This window comes from Pelodiscus sinensis, chromosome 27 (assembly GCF_049634645.1).
Source record: "Pelodiscus sinensis isolate JC-2024 chromosome 27, ASM4963464v1, whole genome shotgun sequence".
Classification (NCBI taxonomy): Eukaryota; Metazoa; Chordata; order Testudines; family Trionychidae; genus Pelodiscus; species Pelodiscus sinensis.
In genome coordinates, this window is record NC_134737.1 from 12,850,178 (window position 1) to 12,874,230 (window position 24,053).

A 24,053-nucleotide genomic window follows, 5' to 3' on the forward strand; every position below is an offset into this window, starting at 1 on the left:
TTTTAAATGGCAGCCACAAGCCTGGGCAGCAGCCAGGCAATGCCGTAGCAAGAGCTGCAAGCTCTTTAAAGAGGGCCCTACTGCCTGAGCCACTTCCTAGAAATTCTGTGGCACCAGCAGCAGGACATAAATAGTAAGTGGCCAGATGCAGCCTGTGGGCCAGATCACATTGTTAGCAGGATGGATGCAGCCTGCGGCCAGATCTTGCTCAGCCCTGCAATGGAGGGGACGTAATCTCTCTCCATATATATAAAAATGTTTTTCCTACCATGTGACAGAATGATGTCATCAGGCCCTACCAGGGGGGTTTTGTGGCCTGAGAGCAGGGGGTTGGTGCAGGGTTGGCTTTACTATGAGGCGAACTGAGGTGCCAGACTGGGGGGTGGGGGGGAACAGGGGGCGTCACTAGGACCCAGAGAATTAAGACCTTTCAAAGTTTTGGCCCAAGCGAGGGGTCATGGGGGCATCGTTTGGGCTCCCCGGCTCAGGTGCCAAAATGTTGTGGGCCGGCCCTGGGTTGGCGAGCGCAGTGAGCAGTGGGCAGCCCCCTAGATTCATTAGTAAGAAATGACAGCTAACAAAATTAATGGAATGGTCCCAGCCAGAGAAAATTAATGCTAACCCTGAAGCTAGAGTTTGTGTGTAATTACCCTGTACTCAAAGAAATCAATTTCCTGGAAACTTTTCTCATTCTTTAGAATGTTGTTAGTATGCATTCCCACTTTTGGCAAATTCACAAGCAGTAACAAACCACTCACATTAGTGGAGAGCATATTTAAATGAACACTTATCCAGAACTACTCTCCCAATGAGCTCATCCAATTCAAAGGCTAGGTCAAGAAAACCATGCTGCACAAAAGTGTAAGCTAAGTTTCAACTTGAAATAGTTTCATCATTGTGACCTTCTGAAGGAAAGTCTTAGGAACCACCTAGGATCAAGTCAACTGAGGGCTGTAATACTTCACTCTTTCTGGTTGTTAGTTTGGTAAGAGGGTGCTGGATGATATTTAGTGGCTGTGATATACAGGATGTCATACTCAATGAATTGATGGTCCATTCCATCCTCACCTCTACAGAAGTCTATCCGTGTAAATCTTTAATAAATGGGGGCATGAAGGTTTTACAGAAGAGTTTTGTTCTGTTGCAATAATAGAGAAGGGTCCCTTTAGTGTTGATCTTGAATAAGCTGACCTCCCCCGGAAATAAATGCATATATTGAGAAGATACGTTGAGTCAGAAATATCAATGACCCCCTTAGGGATAATTTTGGAATAAAGACACAATTTACCACCTTATTCTTATAGAAGACTGTGTAAAGAGGGTAGGTGATTAAAGCAAGCAGGTTGCTGACTTGCCTGCCTGATGTTATCACCATGAATGGTCCTCAATCTGATGACAGAGGGCACCCTTTCCAGAGGGTCAAATGGACAGTCCATCAGTTAAGCCAGGAGGTTAAAACTCCCCAAAATGTATCAGTTCACGCACAGATGGCAAATCATTAGACCTCAGGAAAACATTGATTGAAGGGTTTACCTCACAAGCTCAAAACCACTTCTGTACTGGCCTGAGACAGACTGCTAGCCCCAAAACAATACCTTTAAAGTAAACTTTATGCCCTGCTTCAAGGGTAGCAAGACCCAGTACCTGTGAGACCTAACGGTGATGATGAAGAAGGTGAATCCCATTGAGATGGCCAAGCCAATATCAAGACCAAGACACAAAACGGCTGCAAAAGTCACAATCCAAATAACCTTTGAATAAAAGACAGGGAGGACAATATTAACTACTGAAAAGCACAAACACGAGGAACACAAACAGTGCACCCATGTAACCTGCTCTATCTCAGTCACCAAAGACAGCAGCATTCACTCAATCAAACCAATAATTCAGCTGCATCTGGGACTGATGGCTGGACCTGAGATGGTTTCCCTTTGGCAGACCTAAGGTACAGGCCCTATTGGCTTTTCAGTTGAACTCTTCTGGGCAGCAGTATCAGACTGGATGTATTATTATATTATCATTAGACGACTGACCCAGCATTGCTCAGGTGGTTAACTCAATTTTTGTTTTTCGTTTGTTGATTTTTTTCTTGCTTTCCATTAAAGATATTCTGTTTTGGGAGAAACTTTCTTAAATAGATTTGTTCTTTTTAAAAAAACATACAGAGCAATGTAGCCGTGAAACAGGGCATGGGCTGGTTTGGGTGAGAACTGTTTTGCTAAGAGCGCTTGTAAACATCCAGCTCTGCTAACCTGAAGTCACCCACATAGTACATCAGTTTGCCTCCGCTAACGTTTTGAGCCAATAAGCAATTCTGCTCATACTGAAGTAGCTGCAAGTTAATTTGTAAAATTGTTTTGCTGAATCAAACAGCTGCAACCTGTGGCCCGGGGAACCATCTATCCAAGAGCAGCTTAATTATTTGCTCTGTAATCTCCTGGAAAAGCACCCCCCCAGACTCTGTGTGAGTCTATCACACTTACAAAATGAGACTTATCCTGTCTCCACAGGGTGGGGATGTCCATAAATTTCTCAAGAAATGGGAACATGTTGACCATTACAATAGCAGCAAGTACAGCCTATGAGACTCAAAGAAAAATAGTATTTATTCTCCTGTTAATTCTTTATTGGAATCTAAACATACTATGCAATGGATACCTTGACCATAGCTAGATAAATTGCTAAGTTAAGGTGTTAAAATACCTAGATTTCAATCATTACCATGACTGCATATGGCTAATAATTTTCTTCTGATCTGTAAATCCCTATTGAATTTGTGTATAATCTCTTGTCTAGTTTCACAGGAATGTTTGCAAAAGTAACTGCACTGTCTGTTGAAATGCTGTGTGTTCCCTTCCACTGCAGTACTCTTTAATAAACCACTGCAAATAGCCTTATGCATCTTGAAACACTAAGGGAGGGCCACACCGACCCACAGAAATTCTGCTGTTAAAAGGACTGTGTTGCATGACTGGGGGAGAAGTAACTGCCCGTGTTACCTCATTGAGGTTTAACTGTTAATTCGAACTTAGGGGTTTATCTTGGAATCGCGCTTCTCTGCCACGTGTAGATGCGGGCAGTTACTTTGGACTAGTCAGTTTCCAAAATGGCGACCGGCCAGGAATATGCTAATCAAGCGCAGGATATTTAAATCCTGCGCTTCATTAGCAATTTTGGTCGCCCTCATTAGCCTCCCTAGTGCGAACTAGGGGGCTAGTGTACACGTACCCATAGTGTAGACAAGCTCTAAGAGCTTCCAAGATAGGTGACTAAGATAACAAGTGAAATCTTTTTTTTAAATGATAGATTCTAGCTATGAAGTTTCTTTTATGCGTGAGGTAGAGATAAAACTCTTTCTAAACATCCAGAAATGGGCCAAAGATACAAAATTTTCTATCTGGATTTTCAGCCCCATATATTTTAGGGATTTTGATCTGTGATTTTGCTTTGAAACCATTAACTGTAGTGTAATACTGGATGCATTCTGGAAAACTTCTGTATTATGCTTCATTATGGGAGCAGTCTACTTACACTGTTTCACATTCACTTACATTAGGCAGAGATTGGAAAAAGTGTCCTAGTTTCAGCACAACCACTAACATGATGGATGCTCCAATTAGTGCTGCAAACTGAACAGAAATATTGCGTTAAGAGATGCATTCCAGAGCTGACCATGTCTTGCTCCTCCGCTGAGTTCCTCGGAAATATCAAAGGTTGTACAGCCACCAGCAGCACATCTGACTGAGGAAAGATACTAATGCTGGATTTCATGCTACAATGGGACACAGGACTTCAAAAGTCCTATTACTGTGTCACACCCTGTACCCTGAAAGATCCAGCTTTTCTTGTGCTTCTCATCCCCTTGGCCTAATCCAGCGGTCATCAACCAGTCGATCGGGATCTACTGGTAGATCTTGGAGCCTCTGACAGGGGATCCTGACCGGTTTGGCCAAGAGGTGATCAAGTGCCGGCACTTCAGCTGCCCCTCCCACCACAGCTGCTCATCTCCTGCCCTTTGCCTTTTAGCTGCCCCTCCCTTGGGGAACCTCCTGCTTTCTGTGCAGGGCAGGGAAGGGAGAAGAGGGGGGGTGCTGATGTCAGGGTGCCCCCTCCCCACTCTGTATCCACAAAGCAAAGAAGGGGCCCAACAGGACTTGGGATGGAGTGTGCTGGCTACTTTAGGGAGTGGTGCAGGGCCAGGGCAGGGGTAAGCCTGCCTTAGCCCCACTGCATCACCAACCAGGAGCCACCTGAGGTTAGCAGTGTCCAGCTGGAGCCCACATTCCGAACTCCTACCCCAGTCATGAACCCCCTCCTACTCTCCAAGCCCCGAGCATCCCTGCATCCAAACACCATCCCTGAGCCTGCTCCTAGAACCCCTCCTACAGCCCAACTGCCTGCCCCAAGAGCAGCTCAGAGCCCCTCTCACACTTCAGATCCCTTAAATCCAAGACCAGAGCCTGCGCCCCAACCCTCTGCCCCAGCCTGATGAAAGTGAGTGAGGATGGGCAAGAGAGGGAGAATGGAGTGAACAGGGGTGTGACCTCGGAGACGGGGAGGGAAGGAGGCGGGGCCAGGGTATTTATATTTGAGGTAGATCCTGGATTGCACTTAAATTCAAAAAGCGATCTCGTGCTTTAAAAGGTTGGAGACCACTGGCTTCATCCCACTCATAAGATTTGGAAAGAGTTTGGTGACATTGCATACCACTCAGACATATTCGCCTTTTCAGCTGCAGGACTGTTTGCCTACAAAGGGTACAAAAGCAGCAAGATTTGAGACCTCCTTCAAGTAAGGAAAGGACAAAGGAAACCCTATGCCTCTGATTGCAAGACCATCACTAACATGTCTTAGCATAGTAGAAGCAGCAAATGTAGATGTTTGTGCAGATGGCTAGAGATACTGTGACAAATACAGTAGTATGTGATTATATAATTAACAACTTTACAGGGGCTTCAGGGGATGGAATTAACATTGCACAGGCATAACTGTGAAATGTGGTGTTTACAGAAATCTGTAAATTGTTGAGAGGAAAATCATGTCTTAATGGAATTATACTGATCCTAGATGAGAATCTGGAAGCTTGACCTTATGATCAAGTGTTGCAGCTCATAAAACCAACCCAACTTGCCTGTGTTTTTCCACCTGTCTTCTCCTGAATGACAGTCCCAGAAATAGCACAGCTGATGGCAAAGCTTTTGAAAAATGAACTGAAGACATTGCATAGCCCCACAGCCATGAGTTCCTGTAAAACACAAACAAAGCAAAAACCACACAACCCCCAAACTCATTACTGATCATAGGAACTGTGGCTTTTTTAGGAATGATATTTCATTATGTTCCCACTTATTGGATGTCCCCCTGCACTGCTAAGCTTTGGGAACTGTCTGGAAAGCAGTGCTTGTGAGGGTGTTCCCTTTCATGGTACCACATGTCCATACGTGATGCTCTGGCCTCAACAACTTTTATTCCTTCTTCTAAAAGAGTCCTCTGAGCATGAACTCTAGCACCCTGAATGACACCCCAGTTAACATGCACAGCAAATGCACCTATGCAAACCCTGGGTGCAAGTGACATTCCATTTGTATTCATCCCTGAAAGCTACAAGAAGTCACCCTGACTTCCTAACTGCCTTAGTTCCATCCTAATGAAATCTTAATGCCTCCATAACAAGGTGAATTTGAAATGGCACAAAGTTGTTAGTTACCAGCTATAGTGCACTAGAAATAATGGAGTTTGGGGTCAAAGATTTCCTGTCTCATCACTCCAGACAGAAAAGATCCTTACACCAACAGGTGGCTACAGAAAGGAAGGAAATGTGGCTTTTCTGCCTTTTTTATAACCTTAGCTATTAATGTTTGGATGCTGTGGAGCCTTATCAGTAGGCACAGCTCTCTGAACAGGTTCCAAAATTCACTGGCATAAGTTGGGGGTGCATCCTCAACCAGGAATATACAGAGGTCAGGTTGTAGAAGTTATTTTAGCCCAGCCTTACCTCCCCCCTCCCTCCCACTATTCACATTTATCTTTCTTCAGATGCTGCATTTCTGCTCTGCCCCTAGGACTCCCACCACACTCCCAGCTAGTTAGTGGTTTTGGTTAGTGATGAGTCATTCCAGTTTGGATGTTCTAGGAAGCATGTCTTTTTACCTGGTTGCTGGAGATGTTGTAGTTGTGAATACAAGCATACTTCTTTCCCACAAAAATGAGAAGGAAATAGCTTACAATAGCCAGGGAGAAGGCATGGGCTACAATGCTGCTTAAATTTGATAAGTCTGGAAGCGTAGGAGGCAGAAACCTGGAATAGCAGAGAATAAATTGTCTTAATCTTCTTCTGCGCCTGATGTACAGGCCCCTTGTTCAGGACCTCAGCTGATGACATTTAGCACCCTTCAGGGGATGCTCTGAATCTTGTTGGGGTGCTCACTGCCATCTCATGAGAATTCCTTGATGAATGGCTAGTAAATGGGCTGCATGAGTGACTAGATCACAAGATTGTTATAACCAAGACAGTCTCCTGAAATAAGGCAGTTTTGATCATTGTACTTGTGTAGCTAGAATAAGCAAGTTGTGTTGATTGAAGTGTAGCAGTGCTGTGATTGGTTGCACAGGGAGCACATGGCTCTCAATCTCGTGTGCAGTCAGCATGCACGCACCTCACTTCATGTACCCTAAGTTACGTGCTTCTTACTTTGTAATACTGGTAGGAAAAAACACTATGTGGATGAAAACCAGCAGAATCTGGCAACCCTTCGTGTGGGCCCTGGTAAATAAAATGTCACACACAGAACTCCAGTGGCTGCCCACCACTGATTTAGATGATGAATTTGAATTAACAGTGTTCGTTACAGGGCCATCCACAGTATTGTTGGCAATGGGCTAAAGGAATCTTCATTTTTAAGTCACCATCTAAAGTCAGATTTCAGGAGACTGAAAGATATATATCATTAAACTCTCATTCATAACTGTAGATTGCCTACCTGTGTGGAACCATTTTGGCCACAACCATACTGGATTCGGCATGCAGATGCACATGGTTAGCAATAATGGTGATTGTGATAATCTGGGAAAGAAAACAGGAAACTTATAAAGAGTAACATTTTGGAGGAGCAAAATAGTCATACATGTCTATTCATAAATGTTACAAAATGCTTTCTTAAGAAATATTCTGTAAGAAAAGCAATTTCTAGTTTGTGGTAATGGAAGATGAGGAGAAAGCCAAACACTTGCTCTTAAACAATTCTATCATAATTTAACAAGGGAGTGTTCAAAATTACACAGGAATAATTACAGGCGCTATCGACAGATTTTTTTTCTCTGAGTGGAAATATGAGAGAACCATGAAATAACCTGTAAAATGTTCTTTTAAATAAAATATATTGCTACGGGCACGCCTGAGCTTCTTACAAGTGACTCTGATTGTGCTGTGGCATTACAATCAATGTAGGTATTATAATCAATTTTCTTACCTACTTGGTAATTTTGGAACACTAAAGTGTTAACGTTTTTTTTCACCAGGATAGAAACTAGTTTACAGTCTCTGAACCTGGGTTCCCTCATGGCCATTGTTGGAAATGGACTCTGTTCTACAAGGTGCTGAACAGCCTCCACTTCCAATGAAGTGAATTGGAGTTGGACTCTATGTACCATATTTTTTGGAGAAAGTACCTTTGAACCACTGAACTTTCAGACTCCTGGCCCAACAAAATGGCCAGTATTACTTTCAGGCTTTTCTGAACTAATTTTTACATTTAATATTTTTGATCATTAATAAAAAGACGCGGGAGAAGAAAAAGAGAAAGATAAAAAGTAAATGAAAGATGTCAACAAAAAAATCTGAACTCACAGTTAGATCCTCTCTCTCTGGAACAGAATGAGTGTGAACACTCTCAACATCTTGGGAAGTCCAAATTCAGACCCATATTTAGAAACCCCCATGAGTGTTTAGATGCACGGTTCTAATTTTGCTCACAATGAACAAAGGTAAGAAGTTTAAACTCTGATCCAGAGTGTAGAACTGATGTTTTAGTTCGGACCTATCTCTGAGCAATACTTTGTATTTACATAGCCCTTGACAGACATTAGTTATTCCTCCCAGCATCCTCAAGAGGTAAGGGTATTTTATATCATGGGGAGAGGCACAGGAGGAACTGAAACAGAAATTAAGTGAATTATTCAAAGCAAATTAGAGGCAGAGCAGATAATGGGACATGAGAGTTCCTGGCTCACAGCTCCATGCCCTAACCACCAGAACAAGGTGTTTTTCATATAGAGAGACTTTGCTGGTTTCTGTTAATTTTAGTTATCATAGTGGACATATGGAGAACACTTACCAGGAGAAATTCCATAGGGAATGCAACAGGGCTGTGCTTGTAAGTTATTTTGATACAATTGCTGACCCTCAGCATGACTAGGCCAACCAGAAATAGCAATATACTGGTGGAATTAGCCTTCGGCAGCGCAATGCAGTACTGAAACAGGTTCTGAAAGGGAAACATCACAGAGTGGATGAGAAGGAGATATTGTAACTTTTTCACATTGACAAGTGTCTAACAGGATGATAATGAATGACTTGAATCTGAACAGATAGGCCCTTTAATAGGAGGAGAGAGAGAGCTACTGAGAACACAGCAAAATTGTACACACGTTTTCTATAGACAGCAATACAGAAAACAGCAGCACAAGTATGGCTTTATGCTTCTCACCGTATTTTCTAAAGTGAGTAGAGGACAATATATTTTGTCCAGCTCTATTCTTCTACAAGCTTCCAAAAAATCCGTACACCCTGTATAATGCACCCTCCCAGGAAGGGTGAACATAGCTATTATTGAGGCATGCGTTTCTCAGTACTTATCCTGAAACGGTCTTAATTTCAGAAGCTGTTCATCCCCTTCCCCTCCAAGAGGCAGGCACTTCTCTGAACCAAGCTTTCAGCTTACTCACGTAAAAAATGGCCAGGGGGCCCATATGGAAGTTGATCACGATCCCAAAGATGAAGGAGAACTGGGAAACGATGACGTGCAGCGCTGCTGCAGTAAGGTAAGCATCAATGAGGGTCTGTGGCAGATAAGTTGTGACAAATCCCAGGCAGAAGCAGCCTAAAAGCAACTGTAAGGAAGACAAGCATGGAATGAGGAGAGGTGGCATGAAAAGGAGTGAGCCCAGTCACCAAAGTGATCCGCTCCTTTGGAGCCTCTCCAAACACCAGACTCTCCCCTGCCTTACACTCTGTGTGCTTAGTTGTACTTGTTGCACAATGCATGTAAATGCTACAAAACAGCCTGCTAGGCATTTCTCACCCACTTTGTACAGCGTGACAGACTGCTGGCTACACCAGAGCTCTGCCACTACAGCCTGGCTGAAAAGGCCATTTACAGCCAGCTGAGCAAGCCCAGGCCTGAAGGGCTAATGGGAAGCAGCCGTAGGCCTCATTAGCCAGCGGGCTAGATAAGGCAGCCAGGGGGAAGTGAAGGAGAGGATCTAGAGAGTAGCTGTGTGTGCTCCCCAAGCAGGTAGCTGAATTTGCTGCTGGAAAAACTTAAGCTCTGTAAATAGAAGGTGGTGGGAATCTGGCACAAGGAATAAGCCCTTTTCTGGAAGAGGACGTGTGTGGATGCAGAATAGGGAGTTATTTTGAAAAAAGAGGCCTCCAGGAAATCTTACAGGTGCCCTGCTGGCCACTCCATCCACACTCATCACAACTCTATATTCCTGTTCCCTGGCAGCTCTTAAAGTTGCAGACACAGGGAACAGGGCTTGCTGCAGAAAGCCATCCCTCAGAGCCTCCAGCCACAGTGCAGCTCACGGTGCCTGTCGTCTGGGCCTGAAGGCGCATTCATGCGGGCCCTGCCCAGGCAGCCACTGAAGTGGTCCTTGGTCTGGTCCAGGTGGCTGGTGTATGGCTTCAGAATAAGCAATGGCATTAGGCAGTAGGCCATGATGTTGCGCTCAGGGAAGAAAGTGCTGGCTTCCAGCTTGTGGTACAGCCTGGAGTTGTGGAAGACATGGGCGTTGTGCATCTTCTCTGACCAGCCAACGAAGATATCCGTAAACTGTGCCACAAGCTGGAAGCCAGCACTTTCTTCCCTGAGCGCAACTTCCTGTCCAGTGGTCAGGGGCAAGGATGGGCATGGGAGTTCCGTCAATAGCCCCCCCCCCAATGCCCTGCCTGAACTGGTTCTGGGTGGCCTTAAGTGCGAGATAGCATCCAATCCGTGTGGACGCTATCTTTCAAAATAGCACATTGCAATTTTGTTGTGCTTTTTGCATGAGGATGCTCTCTTTCAAAATAAGCTTTTCTGGAAGATCTCTTCCAAACAAGCTCTAGTTCTCTGGTTCAAGGTGGACATGGTACAAACCAGAGAACTAGAGCTACCAAGAGGTTAAACTTTCTCACCACTAGTGAGGTGGGCCATATCCATAGGGAGCTAAAATGAATACAACTCATACCTGGATGATACCAGTCAGAAATGTTGTTGATGCAGTAAGTGTCAAGGCTTCCATGTAACTCTTCATAAAATTTGCATCTGAGAAATTGGCAAAGGTACCATTAGCCATCAATACAGGGCTGAAATTCAAAGTCTTCAGAACATCTGCCACCATTGCATTCAGGATGCTAAATGAACCTGTGACCAGAGAACAGAAAATGAAGGTTGCATGATTTCCTGCAGCCACAAGTCCATCTTTCACTCTCACCCATTCACTAGAAGAGCATGTATATGTACGTGTGGATGTATATACACTCACAAACATACACCTTTTAAAAGTTGTATAAAATCGTGTGTTGAATCAAGTCTCAAATACTGATTCTTACTCCAGAATGGATAAAAATCAATGATTTTTTTTGAATAAAAAAGGGGATTGTATTTAAATTGTTTTTTATTTAAATCTGTTTTTTATTTTTTAAAAACATCAGTAAAATACTAATTTGTATTTAAAAATTACAGTTATGATTAAATGTATCACAAAAATGCTATACATACACTTACAGTCTCATAAAAAGGAATTAGTGGCTCAAGTCTGTCCAAACTAACTACTAGCTCTTGCTTCTTCAAGGTTCTGGGCTTCCAATTTCAGTTCCTCAGCAGACTAAACAGTAATGTGCAGAGACACATTCTTGATAGGATTGTTTTTGTTCTGTGCTTATGTGGTGATGGACGTTGGCCAAGCACAGCAGAGGAATTAGTTAAGACACTGTCTTAAAGTCAGAGAGACAGTATATAGGAAAGGATGGAGGCAGACTAGAAAGGAACAATGGGGTGGACTGGAAAGAAAAGGGGAAGGCATTATTCAGCGCACACGCAGCTTCCTATATTCCCCAACACTTTTGCCACAGAAAAACTGTCATGGCTTCTGGGCATCAGAGTCCTATCTGGGAATATTGTGAAGAAATTCATTCCCTGGGTAAAAAAGGAAAATGTGTCAAGTGTGAGCAGTGCCAGAAGAAGATGCAGGACCTAGTTGCAAGAAGGAAACATCAAAAGAAAAGCTGCTTATTGGGAGAAAATGATGGGATCGGGCCTGGGAAAAATACCCTCCCACGGGCCGGATTCGGCCCACCAAGCCACCAGATCTGGCCTGCAGATGCAGTGGGGAAACTCGGGCAGATTCCCTGCCTGCCCTTCATGCCTTCTGAGAAATGCGGCTGTTGTCAACAGGCAGCTTAGGAAGAACCCTTCCCTCATGTTCGTAACTGTTCAAACACCACATGGCCCTTGCAGCCGGGGCGGGAAAGGGCAGGCAGAGAGTCTGCTTGGGAAGGCTGCTGGCTGGGAGTCAAGCAGATAAGTCCCCCAGTCACAGCCTGTTTCTGACACTCCAACCCTTTGCCCTCCTTCCCCACATAACCTAAACCCTCTGTTCCCCTTCTGTCCCCATTTCCCCTCCCAGACTCTGTACTCCATACCCTGCCCCAGGTCACAACCCAAACTCTTTGCTCCCTTCTTTCCCCCATAGCCCCTCTCAGATCTTGCACCCCAATCCCATGCCGCAGGTCACAACCCAAACCCCTGCAACCCAGTCCCCTGCCCTAGGTCCCCAAACCCAAACTCTCCACCCCCCTAGTCCCCTTCCCCAGGTCACAGCTGTCTTTTGCCCAAAGTCACAACCCGAACCCCTGCACCCTAATCCCCTAACCCAGGTCACAACTGCCTTCTTCACCCAAACTCCCTCCCAGCCCCACAGGCCCTCCTGTACCCCAGTCCCTTACCCCAAACTCCCTTCTGCATCCAACCTCCAGCCCATACCCCCTCACCTCCTCCATTAATATGGAAGAATACAGCCCTCAACCACTTCCCAAATTCTTGGGAGTGCCCCTCCCCCCGCCTTCAAAAATTATTGCCCACCCCGATGTAGACGAAGATGTGGATGTGGCTGAGTGGATCAATTGGTTAATAACTTAAATAGTTCACTTTGCACTGTATCATTCGTTCTTCAAAACTTTCTCTATGCCTTTTAGTATAAGTGTGATTTTAAAAGTAAATTCCCAAGTTGCTTGCTGTGTTGCATGTAGCCAAAAAAAAAAAAAAGTTTAGCTTATCTAATCCTTATGACTTGATTAATTAGTTAACAAAGTTTATAATCTGCCCCTTAAGCATACAATACAGAAAGCAGCAGTAAGAGAAATGTAGAGCTGACAGTTGCCACTGAGTGTCGTTTTCTTATATTGCATTATACGTGTCCCTTATTTTGGAACATCATGGCCACAGACCATAATAGTGATGCCATAAGTCTATTCCTTATTTTATTTCAGCATAACTAAACTTTTCCAAGGGAACCCCATTCTATACTTGTTTTCTCAAAAAACAGACGTGCCAGTAAGTTCAATGGAGCTTACTCCAAAATTAATTGCAAGTCAGTTTTAGCTTTTTTGGTAATTTGATTTAAATCAATGATTTTTGGTGATTTAAATGGCCTTGATTTAAATCGATCCACTCTGTCTCACTCACTCTAAATTCCCAAATATATGATGATCAACCAAGAGCAGACTCCATCTGCTCCACCTCACATGATCTATCAAGTTGCCCAGATGCACGACTAAAGATTATTTCAATACAGACTTTAAATGGGTGCTCACCCCACGGTCATACAGACTGAAGAGTGAATGTGAAAGAAGTTAGCAGAAGAAGGAAGTGTAGTTCTGGCTCAAAAGCTAGAGGGCACCCTTTACCCACTTATTGCGATCCACTGGCTATTCACCATTTTACCATTTACATTACGGCAGACTTGTCTCTGACCAAAGACCCTTAGGCCTTTGACCAATGGGGCAATGGTTCATGTCCAGTTTGCCCTTTGTAATATAATGGGTTCACTGGTTTCTGCTCAGTCTTTACTTGTAGTATTCCAGCTTCTGGATTCAGTAGAGAGACTTCTATCCACAAACAATCAGCTAGGAGAAATCTCAAAGGAGAAATCCCCAGCAGAGAAAAGGAGTAAAAAGAGGTTACTTATTACCCAAATTAACTGCTGATCTTCAAATATATTGCCTCTGTCAAGCCACTTGGAGGTGGCCTGTCCTGCCACTCAGACAGAGATGTCCATTTCAAAGCAGTCAGCCTTCAAGAGTGTGTGTGTCTGTGTGCCCTTCCCGCTACTCTATTATTTTAGAACCATTCCCTGTTGACCTCACAGTTCATCTCTAGTTTCAAGGGGAGGTGGAAGAAAGTGAGTTGTGTAGCTTTGCACAAGCAGCATGTAAGAGATCGAAAGCTACTTTTGTAAATAACCCCTTTTTCTTCTTCCAGTGTTCTTTGCAAGATGGGTGCTCTGCAGCTGCTCAGGAGAAATTCAAATGCTGCTCAGCTGATTAGCAGAGCCCCCACAGCTAGGTTTGTGTTTCTGTTGGTGGTGCACATTTGCATATGCCTCAGTGCACATAAAAATGTATTCTGCACATGGATGGAAAAGATTAAAGGGAACATTGTCCATGTTGTTTTCCCTACAAATCCCAAATATGGAAGTCTATCACAGTCATCAAACTCAGATTCCTGGGATCTAAATCAAAGGATCTGAGGAATCTGTAGGACCTCTCAACCCATAAACTCCATGGTGCTGTCTGCACAGAGACATAATCAAAACAATCTTTTGCCTAATCTCTACATATTCAGGATAGTCGTGCACAAATTCTGGATGCTACTTTTCCCATTTACTGGGTTGTCTTCTTGTCAGAAGTAGAAGTGAATCTAATGAGTGCCCAGGTCTTCTAGAGAACCTAAGTGCTTTATTCACAAGGAACTCAGACTTCTTGTCCTCAGGGTTGAAAGATCTATGGCCAAGTTCAATTCCAGGAAAACCTCCAATAATCATGTGATATAATCCTTTTCTCTTGGATTCAAGGACTTCATAGGTAGGAATCTGAAAGAGCTGCTTGGCATAACAGAAACAGAATCTTTTTCCAAGAGATCAAAGGATTCTTTCTTAGGTCAAGATCCAGAGAAACCTTCTTCATAGTAATATTTAGTCTGGGTAAGAAATCCTGAATCCTGACTCTTTTCTCTCTCATCTGATTAAAGGGAGAAACAAAAGATCTAAGATTCATAGTCTAAACTCAAAACCAAACTATGTGAGGAAACCCTATGAACTTACTACTAGACTAGGGCTGTCAACTGATCTGCGATAACACCCCCGTTTAATGCAACGCAGGATTAATGCATTAATTTTTTAATGTGTTAACTGCAGGCATTAATGCTGCACTGCCCCTTTGAAGTGCCACTCCGGTGCTTCAAAGGGGCAGCGCATTAGGAGCCAGGGATCAGCTGGAGTGCCCAGCTGATCCCCAGCTTCAGGTTCTGCTGCTCCTTTGAAGCGCCGGATTGGCACTTCAAAGGGGCAGCGTAACGCAGAGCTGGGGAACAGCTGGGTATTCCAGCTGATCCCAGACTCCTCACGCGCTGCCTCTTCAAGGCGCCAAGGGTGTAAAAGCGGTTCAGTTGGCACACCCTTACAAATTCTAGGTGCTCAAGTGCTGTGAGCAAAACTACCCTATTCCTGAGACAGCGTCTTGGTTTTGACAATCTTGCAGTCCACTGAGATGAAGGAAGGCCCCTCATGAGACCCACTCACTAGCCTAGGTTGCCCCTGACTGGCAAACACAGTAGTGCACAGTTGAATCCTAAGTGATGTGCTCAAGATCACACAAGTCAGTACAGAACTGGAACCAAAACCTACGCAGGTGACTGGACAAGACCATACTGACAAGTAAGATGAGATGAGACAAAGATAGGTATAGGCACCTCCCACACGCTCTAATGACAACTCTGCACATGACCCCATAAGTCCCGGAGACCCAATTCATAGAGAGGAGTAAAACTTACCAATGGAGACTAACACGGCTACATTTCTATCACTATAAGAGCATGTGCACATTCTCTCACTAGCTAATCACTTTGAAACTGGTTCTGTTGTCATATTACATGACAAACAATCACACAGCAGGGATCTGTAGAACCAACACAACATCACGAAGAAAGATTTTCCTCTTAGATGGGTGCCATTCTCAATGGATCACAAATATTAGTTCATTCTCAAAACACGCTCATGAGGAACTTAAATATTATTGTGCCTATTTTACTGATGAGGAAACAGAGGCATAGAAATTTTAAATGACTTGTTAAAGGCCACAATGAGTCAGTGGCAATGGCCAAGCCAGTAAAAGAAGATAGCAGAGGCCTGACACCTCATTCCCTGCTCCACCCCACATACTCAGTCACCATGTCAACTCTAAGAAGGTGATCATTTGCTGGCAGGAGCAATGTGTAGGTAATTCAGGTGTCCATTTTGTATCCACTTAAAGGGAAAATGTTTAGAAACCAGAACAACCAGACCCCAAAATCACTTATCTGTTACTAAAAAATGTAATCTCAGAATTATATCACCGAGAAATAATTACTGCATCTAGATGGTATACTGAGATCTAGCTGAATGCCTGAAAGGAAGGGAAAACAAAGAGATCTGGGATGAGAACCAGTGCCAAAAATAAATCGGCTCACAGATTTCTATCTTCAATCCATGTGTTGATCTCTTTGTTCAATGCTCTCTTTCCCATGTGGTGGCCTGCATATGCATTCAGGAAGAGTGTAGAACCATTAAGAATGCAATAGTGGCAGGCAGCTGCGTGACCCCACAAGCAGAACAGAAGCCAAATGTTGACTCGGTCACAGTCTGGTTCCACATTCGCTTTCAGGGACGACAGGGGAGAGGAGGGAAGAGTGTTCTGTGTGAGTCCTGTTGCTGATTACTCTGCCATGGCATTCTTGCTCTCTCCTTTGTGTAGGTATCTGTGATGCAGATAGCCCAAGCAAAGGAGCAAGTAGACACCTTGTGTGGGTATAAAACAGTGTTGGGCAACCTGCAGCCCAACAGGGAAAGGGGGCACTTTCGCCAGGGCCTGGTGATTGAAAGGGGCCCAGGGCTCCCAGCTGCTGCTGCTACTGATGCAGCAGCAACATCAACAACCCGAGCCCTTTAAATCATCACCAGAGCGCATCACCACACGCTCCGCACAGCTCTGAGGGCTGGGGGTGGGGATCCAGTGCCATGATCCAGTCAGTGCTGAAGGCTGGCTGCCCCAGCCCCACCCGTTTCACCTAAGGCCCTGTCCCTTCCAGGGCGCAGAGCCAGCTCCCCCCCAGACCTTGCCTGCAGGCCCATGGAAGCTGTCAGTCCCCACTGCATCATGTGACCCATCAGGGTTCTGTGTGTGGCCTGTGAAACATTTTGTTTACCCTTGTCCACGCACGAGGTTGCCCGATTCTGCTGGTTTTTCTCCGCGTAATTTTTTCCTACCAGCATTACTGAAATGACACGCACTTAAAGCAAGAGCACATGAAGTGAGGTAGGTGCTGGTTGCACACAACGCTGACTGTCAGAGCCGCACGCTAGCTCTGCATCCATTCAAAGTGCTGCTATGGTTCAATTGGCACACCCTCACAAATTCTAGGTGCTCAAGTGCTGTGAGCAAAACTACCCTATTCCTGAGACAGCGTCTTGGTTTTGACAACCTTGCAGTCCACTGAGATGAAGGAAGGCCCCTCATGCGACCCACTCACTAGCCTAGGTTGCCCCTGACTGGCAAACACAGTAGTGCACAGTTGAATCCTAAGTGATGTGCTCAAGATCACACAAGTCAGTACAGAACTGGAACCAAAACCTACGCAGGTGACTGGACAAGACCATACTGACAAGTAAGATGAGATGAGACAAAGATAGGTATAGGCACCTCCCACACGCTCTAATGACAACTCTGCACATGACCCCATAAGTCCCGGAGACCCAATTCATAGAGAGGAGTAAAACTTACCAATGGAGATGTGGCGCGAGGTCCCAAATATGACATAAGTCAACGAGCAGCAAAATGCAGAATAGAAGCCATTGACAATTGGTAGTGGTAACTGTGTTAACAAAACTCCTGACAGTCCTGGAGAAAAACATACATTTCTAAAAGCAAAGCATACCTGGAGAGACGTTATCTTCTAATTTATTTTTTATTTTTGAAGTGGAATTCTGCTGGTGAAAAGTGCCAGCCTGATAGCCTTGGAGAATGAAGCTCTGTATTTTACATTAGAACAGACACAACACAGGCAGCAAGCAGCAATGCACAGTTCCCTCACATTGCCCCTTCACCGTCTAAATCTACGTCTGGAGAAAGCACCTCCAGATGTGACAGGACTGTTTGGCCTTGATAATCCATTCTGCAGCAACGTCAAGAATTGAAACTAACAACTAGGGGGACTGTTTGTGCCAAACCTAGCGGTGGCTTTGTGACATGAACCCGTGTTAACGAGAAACTGGACTTGGAACCACAAACTCCTTTCACTTAGGCCCCTTAATGGTAATCAGATGCTAAATTGCCCTGATGGGTATAAAAAAATACAGTTCACAGCAATCTGATGTTTTGCTCCTGCTCACTGGAAGCAAGCCGCTCTACAAAAGGAGATGACTACCAAATTCTCTTTGCAACTCATTTAGTAAATTATAGATGGGTGAGGAGGTGTTCAAATATAGCTCCGAGTTAGATTTAAAATGAGGATTAGGTTTGAGGCCAGATCAGAGCTTAGGTTCCGGTTCAGAATGACTAAAAGTGAAGTAAAATGCAGGACAATGTAGCACTTTAAAGACTAACAAGATGGTTTATTAGATGATGAGCTTTCGTGGGCCAGACCCACTTCCTCAGATCAAATTGTGGAAGAAAATAGTCACAACCATATATACCAAGGGATACAATTAAAAAAATGAACACAATATATATCCTTTGGTATATATGGTTGTGACTATTTTCTTCCACTATTTGATCTGAGGAAGTGGGTCTGGCCCACGAAAGTTCATCATCTAATAAACCATCTTGTTAGTCTTTAAAGTGCTACATTGTCCTGCATTTTGCTTCAGCTACCCCAGACTAACACGGCTACATTTCTATCACTATTCTAAAAGTGAAGTCTGAGAATTGTTTTTGAGATGTTAGCCCCAATGGATGGAAATTTTGAAAAGTAAGCTGTTCTCATGGTATTTCAGACACATCTGAATATAATTAAGTCCTTTCTGATTCTAGATATGACCCAAAAACTAGAAACATAAGATGGATTCTATGAGGGTTCTAATATATTCAAATTAAAGGGTGTTGACCAATACATTTTTTTCTAAATAGTCTCCTTTCAGTTTTAGCTCTAGAAGTTGGAGCTAAGTCATTCATGAAGGTCCGCAGGTCCTGATCAACATTATTGGCACCTGTAGATGAGCTGTAAACCTCATTGTCACAAAGGACACTAATAGAATACTAAACCTTAGAAGGTGTCCATGGTGTATGCATATGTGTTTGGGAGCCCATGTATGTTTCTGTGTATATCCAATATTGTGCTTGAAAGTATATGCTGAAGACTAGAGATGTTAACTATCAGGTATTTGTGTAAATGTGTAACAGCTTGAAATTCTAGCAGTTACATGTTTCCACGCAGGGAGGGCAGGTGGGAGCTGATGCTCATGGGGAGCCAACTTTTAAGCCGACTCCCCATGAGCACCGGCTCCTGCCTGTCCCCTGCCCCCTCTGCCTCTGATAAAGAGGCAGCAGTGCAGAGGGCAAGCAGCTCCGTGGGAGCTGATACGTGCTCCCACCTTGCACCCTCCTCCCCCGCTGCCTCTGTGGGAAGCAGCAAGGGGGGGCAGACTGCTCCGCGGAGTTAGCAAGTGCGGAGAGACGGCTTAAAATCTAGCTTCCCATGCATGCCAGCTGCTGTCTGCCGCCCCGTGTTTCTGCCTCCGTGGGAGGTGGCAGGAGGAGTGCAGGCGGCTCTGCAGGAGCTGTCTTAAAAGCCAGCTCCCCAAATGTATTGGCGCCTGCTTTCTCCGCCCCTGCTGCCTCTGATACAGAGGCAGCAACGGGGTGCAGGGGGAAGTGCATGTAGTCAATAGAATTAACCAGTAAGCCCAGGCTTATCAGTTAATCATGTAGTTGACTACACGTTGACATCCCAAGTGAATACACGCACAGATATATGTATGCAGATGTGTATAGGCCTGTACATAGCAAATTATAAATTCAGTTAGGGATATTTGATGTCAACTTGGAGCCCATTGTATAATCTCCAATAAAAACTATGTTAAAATGAGGCTAAAATCTGAGAATAGGTACCAGTAATTTAGGGTAACATTTATTACAGGGATGTTACAATTATCCCAGAACCAAGCATTATAAATCCTAGCAATTCAGAGTACAGATTAAATTAACCCCCACCCTCCCAACATATAAAGGAATGGAAACAAAGTCAGGGCATCCAACCAATCTCATGAAATCATTCAATGGCCCTATGATTTTGATTACCAAATTAATTAAAGTAATTTTGAACCCAAATTAATTGAAGTAATTTTTAGAGATTGATTAGGTTTTTCTCCCTCTCAAAGGATCTGTTGTTTAAAAAAGTGTATTTCAGCTCATTAATTGTAAATTTTCAGAAAATGTATTCTGTAAGCTGTAATTTTAGGGAGAATACATTGTTTTCTTCATACATAACAAAGAGATTGAATCCCTACTTTAAGCAAATAAAGAAGCAAACAAACTCAAGCTTAACTACTGAATCATGAGCCATGCTTCCATACTCGGGTAAGAATATGGAAATTTACACAAGCATACCTATGCGAGCTGAAAAAGCGACTTTTAAATTCTTCCCCTAAAGCTAAGCCTGCACATGTACAAACATGTTTATCCACATCAGTGTGTGAATATATGCAAGATGCATACCTGAAAAAAATACTTTCACTTGCATATACACAAAAGCATACATATACAAACTCTATCCACTTTAGGACCTTAAATGACTAGAGAAAAATTTCTGATTAACCTAGGGAGAAAGAAGGAAAAATGGGATATAAATAAAAATAGAAAAAACCATGTAATCGGGAAGAATATTTTCTTTGCTTACCTTGTGGAATCTGGACCATCCCCACACTTAGGCCGGCATGTATGTCACTCAGGAACCACTCTCTGACTCGATAAGCACACAACCAGTTCAGGACAGGAAACATCTTGACTATGATCTTCCTGAATCGTGCCCAGGAGAATCTGAAACGAACCGAATGAGTTCTGTGTATGCTGTTGTTCAGTATTTCCAGCTCTGTGGCTCCTTACCAGGCCTTTGTCCTTTTTATGCCCAGAACTCATAGAGCCATGATTAATCATTTTCAGGCCCTGTAGAAATATAATATGAATGCAACATAGTGATCCCTATGTCTGATTCCCTTATATTCCATTCAAATCAATAGCAGGCATTTTATGTACCCATTAGAAGGTTAGTACACATTTGTCTTTGAATTAAGATCCCGTAACTTTGAACACACCAATTACTTGGTTACCACAGATAGTAAGTGGAAGTGTAGGGGTGTGCTCAGGGAACAGAGCATGCACCTCCCTCTTTTCTGTAGCCCCTACCCCAAGGAGGGGCACTCGATGGTGTTTTCCTCCACCGTCCTTGCAATTTGGCTATGTTCCCTCCACCCGTTTCACCAGTGTTCCATGCGGTTCGCCCTGAGACCCGCGGTCCTAGTACCCTCAGCCGAATCGATATTCTTTGAGTATCATATCCTTATTCACCTCAGGGTGCCTCTATTCACCTCTGCAGTGCCTCAGTTGGCACACTGCCAACAAAACCTCCAGCAGGACCCGACCCAGGGCCATGAGGGGTAGAAAACTGCACTCCCCCCTTTGGTTGACGGGGATGCCGCCTGTAACACATCAACTCGCAGGCTTTTCCAAGAGGCCATGCTGGTCGCCCAAGTCCTCAGCTCCTTCACGGTCCAGTCTTGGAAGGCTTTTGCTCAGGGCTTCCACCCTTACCCTCCTCCAGCCGTTGCTGCCAGGACTTCCTTCCCCGCAGCCACCCTCCACCTCTTGGTCCTTGCTGCTGGGACTCTCTTCCCCGCAGCTGTCCTCCTTCCTCTCCCCTTGCTCATGCGGCGTGCCATTTTTAAATGCCACACCACAGAGGATGCCGAGCGTGCCGCACGGCAGACACCTCCTCTCACCCCACCCCACCCCACACGTACTCCCTGCAGCCATGTCCGAGTGGCCCAGAGTGCTGGCGCACGCACTGTCGGGCCACTGTCGTGCTGCTCGCCCTCCTCCCTGAGACGGTGGCGCTTCAGCGGGAGTGCGGGGCTCGGATGCCCCGTCACAGGATGATAGTGCTTTGATTCTTGCTATTCTGATGAAAGTAGAAATCTGAACATCGTAAAATCCTTGAAAACTGGGGCAAAAAACAATTTTAGTCACCTAGTCCATCTATCAAGGGAACAGTCCAATGTGTTTCCTGTACTATGTTCTGTAATATGGGAATGGCAGACTAATGGATGTCAGACTTAATGTTCTTAAGAATGTAAGTACAGCCATACTAGGATTAGACTAATGGTCCAGGTTAGGGATGTAATAGTGTAGTCGATTAACCGATTAATCAATAAGCACAAGCTTACAGATTAATGCTATAGACTACACGCATTTCCCTCTCCCATTCCCTTGCAAGTAAATATTTTAGCAGGCTGGCCAGCAGCCCAGCTCAGTCCTGGCTCACGCCGGGTCCGGGACCTAACCCTCCTGTGGCTCTTCATTTAAAGTATATTACGAGTCAGGCAGCCCAACTTAGTTCTGGCTTGTGCTGTGTCCAGGCGCTCCGACCCCCCTAGATAGGGTCTGCTGCTACCCCAAGCTGCTGTGGACCAGTTCCTGCCTGGCACCTCGTGCTGCTGCCTCTGATACAGAGGTTGCCAGCCCCGCCAGCAAGGGGACTATTGACTAGTTGACTACCCGATAAGAATTCATGAGGTTACTCGACTATTCAATTAACCGATATTTAACATCCCTAGTCCATGTAAACCTAATACCTTGTCCTCTAACAGTAATCAGTGCTAGATGCTTTGGAAGGAGTGAACAGAACCAAGTAGGTCTGCTGTCGAGTGGTGGTGGTGGCAGCAAAGGGCAACTGCTCTCAGGCCCAGTGATTCAAAAGAGCCTGGGACTTCCAGCCACCGCTGCCACAGCAGCATCCAGAGCCCTGGACGCTTTAAATCGCCACTGGAGCGCCCAGGTGGCATATAAGTCCGGAATGGGAAGAACAGGCTGGGGTTATATTAACTGATACTGAATGTGCATACTCACCTTACCCATCCTAGCAGGAATATCACAGTGCAGCAACACAGCTACAGAGTAAGGCAGAAGGAAGGTAGTACAAGTTCTGCCATACTCTTAGGAAATCTTATCTCTAGTCGGGAACTGAACGTGGTACTTGAGAGAATTTAAACAAAATAGCAAACACAATTGCCAGAAAAAAACCAGTGTAACTTTTTGTCTGTGGCTGCCAGCTAGGATTGAAGGAAGGTGCAGAGGAGTCTGAAACAATTAGCAGAATCCATCCACACTATGCAGAGGTACTCCATTATCACAACGGTGAAATGAACAGACTATTGTGGTTTGTTGGAAGCGACTCTCCCAGTGCTGTGGTAAGCTTGACTCACATGGCCTTAGACGTGGGTGACCCCCTGCACACTATCATTTGGGGTAGGGGTGAGGAACCTTTTTTGGGTCGGGGGCTGGTGACCTACAGAAAATTTAGTGGGTGAAAAGTGCAAATCTCCACCCAACTCTCACTGACATGGCCCCCAAATGAGAAGCAGAAAGACACTCCCCACATCCTCCTCACACGCCAGAGCCTAAGGGGGGTCCAGGCTAGTAGATTTTGTGTGCTCAAGCCCTGTGGTGAGGTGGTAGGGATGGGGGGGGGGAGGCAGGGGTAGAGTGCTAGTGTGGTCACCCCAGTGCTGGGGGCAGGAAGGGAGTCATGAGCCAAGGGGGCTGGATTCATACAATCTGGGGGCTGCATCCTGCCCCCAGGTTCCCCACCCCTGATTTGTGGGCACTAAATCTTCCATTCAGAAGTCACATATCCTTGTTTGGTGTATGTGTTTTTCTCAACACTTTTGCTTGATGACTTTTGTTTTGTTTTGCTTGGTTGTTTGGAGGGCCACAAAAACATTTTCCATCTTGGGTGGCAAACACATACAGCAGTCTCTGCTTAGCTGCTCCAAACACAGAGCACTGGTTTGGCACTTTGATTCGGTTTGTATCAGTCCCCTCTGTGTTTTTGTACTGAGCTGTGGGCAGCAGGAGGGTCAGTAGTTGCGTTTAGATTGGTACCTGACCAGGCTCCTCAGCTTCTTCATATCTGCTAAATAATTCCTGGCATATTACTCACCGGCAGTGTACCCTTCGTTGGACTCGGGGGAATATGAAGTCCCTGTTCCTTAGGGAGGGTGTGTTTCTCTCATAGTTCTTTTGAAAGTGCTCCTCAGTGTATATGCCTCTCTTGATTTTGTACTTCCCTAGCTGCCTGGGAGCACTGACAGTCTCAGCATCTGGCTCCATGCAGTCACCCTGATCATGGACAGTCAAAAACACAGGAATAATGAAGGCAAGAGGAAGGAATCAAAGCCACTGACATTACCCATGACACTGAAGATAAAAAGGAGGGTCATTGAACTGGAGTGTCCCATTGAAAAGAAATGTTTAAATGACTAAGCCC

General features: G+C 44.8%; 1 protein-coding gene across 2 annotated transcripts in view; it reads right to left on the reverse strand.

Annotated features, from left to right (window-relative positions):
• SLC26A8 (solute carrier family 26 member 8) overlaps window positions 1-24,053 on the reverse strand; it is a 34,918-nt gene that overhangs the window by 9,640 nt on the left and 1,225 nt on the right. For both annotated transcript variants that reach the window (XM_075910171.1, XM_075910170.1), the window contains exons 2-13: window positions 23,727-23,905; window positions 20,409-20,548; window positions 17,297-17,413; window positions 10,450-10,625; window positions 8,944-9,108; window positions 8,334-8,483; window positions 6,981-7,063; window positions 6,151-6,298; window positions 5,132-5,245; window positions 3,552-3,629; window positions 2,484-2,579; window positions 1,645-1,751 (exon numbers count right to left, since the gene is read on the reverse strand). In XM_075910171.1, coding sequence (XP_075766286.1) covers window positions 1,645-1,751; window positions 2,484-2,579; window positions 3,552-3,629; window positions 5,132-5,245; window positions 6,151-6,298; window positions 6,981-7,063; window positions 8,334-8,483; window positions 8,944-9,108; window positions 10,450-10,625; window positions 17,297-17,413; window positions 20,409-20,548; window positions 23,727-23,896 — 1,544 coding nt within the window. In that variant the 5' untranslated portion in view covers window positions 23,897-23,905. The remainder of the gene's footprint in view (window positions 1-1,644; window positions 1,752-2,483; window positions 2,580-3,551; window positions 3,630-5,131; window positions 5,246-6,150; window positions 6,299-6,980; window positions 7,064-8,333; window positions 8,484-8,943; window positions 9,109-10,449; window positions 10,626-17,296; window positions 17,414-20,408; window positions 20,549-23,726; window positions 23,906-24,053) is intronic.